At 38.5% G+C, this 3939-nt stretch overlaps 1 protein-coding gene across 1 annotated transcript; it reads left to right on the top strand.

Annotated features, from left to right (window-relative positions):
* Positions 1 to 897: 897 nt before the first annotated feature.
* Positions 898 to 2986, top strand: MSANTD3 (Myb/SANT DNA binding domain containing 3; the record flags this gene model as incomplete). Its single annotated transcript, XM_079533437.1, has 2 exons — positions 898 to 1309; positions 2577 to 2986. 2 exons carry the CDS (start codon positions 898 to 900, stop codon positions 2984 to 2986), a joined length of 822 nt encoding a protein of 273 aa, XP_079389563.1.
* Between the last annotated feature and the right edge of the window lie 953 nt (positions 2987 to 3939).

Raw genomic sequence — 3939 nt, forward strand, 5'->3', positions numbered from 1 at the left:
GACTCTGTATGCAGATATCTGGATGTGGACCTGGACTCTCTACTCAGGGTGCCCCTGCTGGAGCAAGGATTGGACAAGATGAACCAAGAAGAGGGCCCTGCCAACCTCAGCCAGGCTGTGATTCTGTGACCTGTACCTTCAGAGTACAGAGTTACTTTTCGTAATTAGCTCATCATGTCTTCTTACAACCCCCGTCTTCTCTCAGTATCATAATGCTGATGAGGAACCTGCTCCCTCCTGGATATCAGTCAAGAAGGGCTGAGCATGGGAGAGAACCAAACAGAAGTCTTTCAAAAGAGAACTTCATGCTATCATTTCTCATAGAACTTCCAAATATTATAGAAAAGAGAGAAGGGAGAAATCAGTTGTGTGCATTCAATATGGACAGAAGAGGGTCTTTGGTGTATCCAAGGGAAGACAAACCTGCTGAAGGTGGCTTTAGACTTCAATCAGGAGTTATCAAGGGCTGGATTTCAGAACATATTCCATAGCTCAGGGTTTTGAAAACTCTCTGCATAGAGAAACAAGTTATTAAAAATAAGTTATTAAGTAAATTAAACACTATATGTTTTGCATCATGGCACAGATTATAACAGGCAGTATCTTCCTATGATTGTATACTTCACGTGGAACTGTGTAGCCACTAAATTAGCAGTAGAAGCCAACTTACAATTATACTGTATCTAACTTGAATGTTTTATTATTTACCCTAGAAGTATGCACAAGCTATTCCAGTAAAGAAATTGTTTTGGAATCAGAGGTTATATTTAGCAGTTGTTTTGCTGAAACACAGTTTCTTGATACTGTAACCAGTTATAATGGGTGTTCTAATTCTTTGTTTTTAACTTTTTTTTTTTTTTTGGTAGGATTTCTGGCTTCTTGGAGAAATAGTAGAAAATGCAAAACGAAATAATAAAGCCTGCTAAATACTTCTCGGAAGTGGAGAAGAGTGTGCTGCTTGCTCTAGTGGAGAAGTACAGATACGTACTTGAATGTAAAAAAAGTGATGCGAGGACTATTGCTCTGAAACAACGCACCTGGCAAGCATTAGCACATGAATATAACTCACAGCCCAGTGTATCTCTGCGAGACTTCAAACAGTTAAAGAAATGCTGGGAAAATATCAAGGCACGGACAAAAAAGATAATGGCACATGAAAGGCGGGAGAAGGTAAAAAGCATTAGTCCACTTATAAATACTCACATCATAGGGAAGGAGAAGATTGCCAGCATAATGCCTGAGCAAATATACTTTTTGCAGAGCCCACCAGAAGAAGATTCTGAATATCAGCCTGATGCTTCTAGTCAAGGTATAAATGTTATTGTGATGGTGCATGTCATTTTCTTTTGTCTGTGGTTTTGCTGCGGAGTCTCATTCAGAAGTCTAAATCTATCCATTTAGCTGTGACTGCTGCTTCCAGAAAAGTAATTTCAGAGCTGTGGTATTACAAGACTCTGTGTATTTCCTTAGCCTCCCCCTTAAGAGTTAAACAGAGGTTTTCTTTTTCTTGTCTTTTAAGCCAGTTATTGACAGACAGCTTTGTAACAAGCATCTGATATTTTGGTCCTTTAATAAAGTATCATTCTGTTGGGAAAAGATCCAAATAGTAAAAAATAAATACATAAATAAAAATCTAACAGCAGCAAATGGATAGACAACTATCTGCTGCAGGAGTTCTATGCAGGCCTTCCCTCATTTGTTTTCAAGAAAGACTAATTAGTGTTTATAGAGTTATATGTGATGCTGTGGTGCGCATTGAAGAATGGCACTTCTGTAAAAGTTGGATACTATATTCTTTGTTTGGCAAGCATATAGAGAAGGAATAATAGAAGACTAAAAGGGAGAGCACCTACAGTACTTTCTTGTAGGCTTTACTTTGTCAGGAACATAGGAACATATACAGAAGACTGTTCTTGCTAAAAAGACATCAGTAATTTCATTGTATTTACCATAAGTGGTAATTTGGATTTGTGAAGGAATGCATTTTGAGAGCCATATTTGCAGTGGTTACTGTTTTATTCCATAAATAGTTTATTTTCCTTCAATGGAATAGATAGAACCTTCTCAAAGTGAGAACTACGTAATTTTTTTTCCTAAAAATTATACAACACTGTTTATTGGCATGCACAGTGATAAAGAAGGAGCAAGAAGCAGACTTCCTAATATTTCCTCAGTCTGTTGGTGTTGATACAGATGCAGCTCTTTACCTGCCATTCTTTCATAAAATTATTGCTGGTCACATAGATATTTGGTTTAAAAATCTGCGTTAAGGTTCTGCTCCAGGCTGAGGCACCTAAATTTAGATGCCCACTTACAGATGCCTATATTTGCTTTAGTGTTCTGAGATCCTGTTACAGCCACAGAGGACTACTGACAGTGCCCAAAGTGGTTCAGTTCAAATCATTATTCCCTCGGTGTTCTGTAACAGAACAGCATTATATACTGGCTCCTGTATTCTGTGTACACAAGTGTAAGTTTAGATATATACATCTCTGTAACTTTATTGTCACAAGTCCATGTCTCTCGAGGGAAAAGAGGTGGATACTATAATACTTTTTTTTTCTTATGTTTCGCAGAGTCATTTGTTGTCTCAAATAGAGAACTTTGTGATGAAGAGAAAGAGCTGATACATTTCCCAGTGTGTGAAGGTACCTCCCAGCCTGAGCCTTCATGTTCTGATGTCAGAATAGCAGCAGATAAGAACTACAGAAGCAAAGCATCTCAGGAAAGTGCTCTGAAAAAGATGCATGAGGAAGAACATCATCAGCAAATGTCAATTTTGCAACTGCAGTTAATCCAAATGAATGAAGTTCACGTGGCAAAAATACAACAAATAGAAAGAGAGTGTGAGATGGCTGAAGAGGAACACAGGATAAAAATGGAAGTGCTAAATAAAAAGAAAATGTATTGGGAGAGAAAATTGCAGACCATCACAAAAGAGTGGCCTGTATCATCCTTTAACAGACCCTTTCCTAATTCACCGTAGAACAGAAAGTGGCAGAATTAATCTGACTGAGCACATTTATAAGTAATGCACACTGGAAAGATGGTTTTTTAATGTGAATGTACAGTGACAGAACAGGTGCCCAGCTGATAGTGAACACACTTTGATTCTTAACATTTATGGCAACAGTGGTAGAGCCTACCAAGGGAAAACAGTTTGATTGTGGGTAATTCTGACCTGTGTAACTTCCCCTCGCAGAATACCCTGGCATCCTTTTGAAATTCAAGGTATTCTGGGCAGTCATACATTGAGTATTCTTAAAAAAAAAAAAAAAAAAAAAAAAAAGGTTTTGAGCATCTGGTTACAGTATTTATTTTGATTTCTGTCTCTTCATTTTTGTCGTTTCCTGAATGAAGGCAGGGGTTAGAATTGCTCTCTCCTATTGAGAGAAAAGGTGATTAACAGTGATGCTCAGATTGTTACACTGGGGCACAGAAAAACAAAACAGAACTTGTCCTTGGTTAATATACAGTCCCTAAACCATTCTTTGTAGAGGATGTGAAAATGAAGGAAGTAGCAAAAGGAGCACTGTGGTAATTGAGTGCTTTGCTTGTGAAGAACAACAGTGATGTTTTCTAGCTGGCTGGCTGGCTGAGAGAGTGGTTTGTGGAGTGGCCCTCGTGTTCCCTTATGAAGTTGTGAAGAAGGTGACTTCTTCCCCAAAAGCCACTTGTCCTCTCCTTTCCAAGACTATCTTGTATTCAAGTAGAATGCTGAAATAGGAGGGATGCTTGCTGCTGCCAATGCTGTGTGCTGCTCCCTTGGAGTCATTGTGAGGGGAAGGGCTACTTAATTATTCATACAGCTCTCAAAATGTGGCAAGTCACCTAACCCACTGGCAAAATCTGCCTTTGTTTCCCCATGAGATACTTGATGGTTTAGCAGCTAACTAACTACAAAAGAGGCTAAGTAATACTTGTTATCTTTTCCAAAGT

Source organism: Tetrao urogallus (assembly GCF_951394365.1).
Source record: "Tetrao urogallus genome assembly, chromosome: 3".
NCBI classification, from domain to species: Eukaryota; Metazoa; Chordata; class Aves; order Galliformes; family Phasianidae; genus Tetrao; species Tetrao urogallus.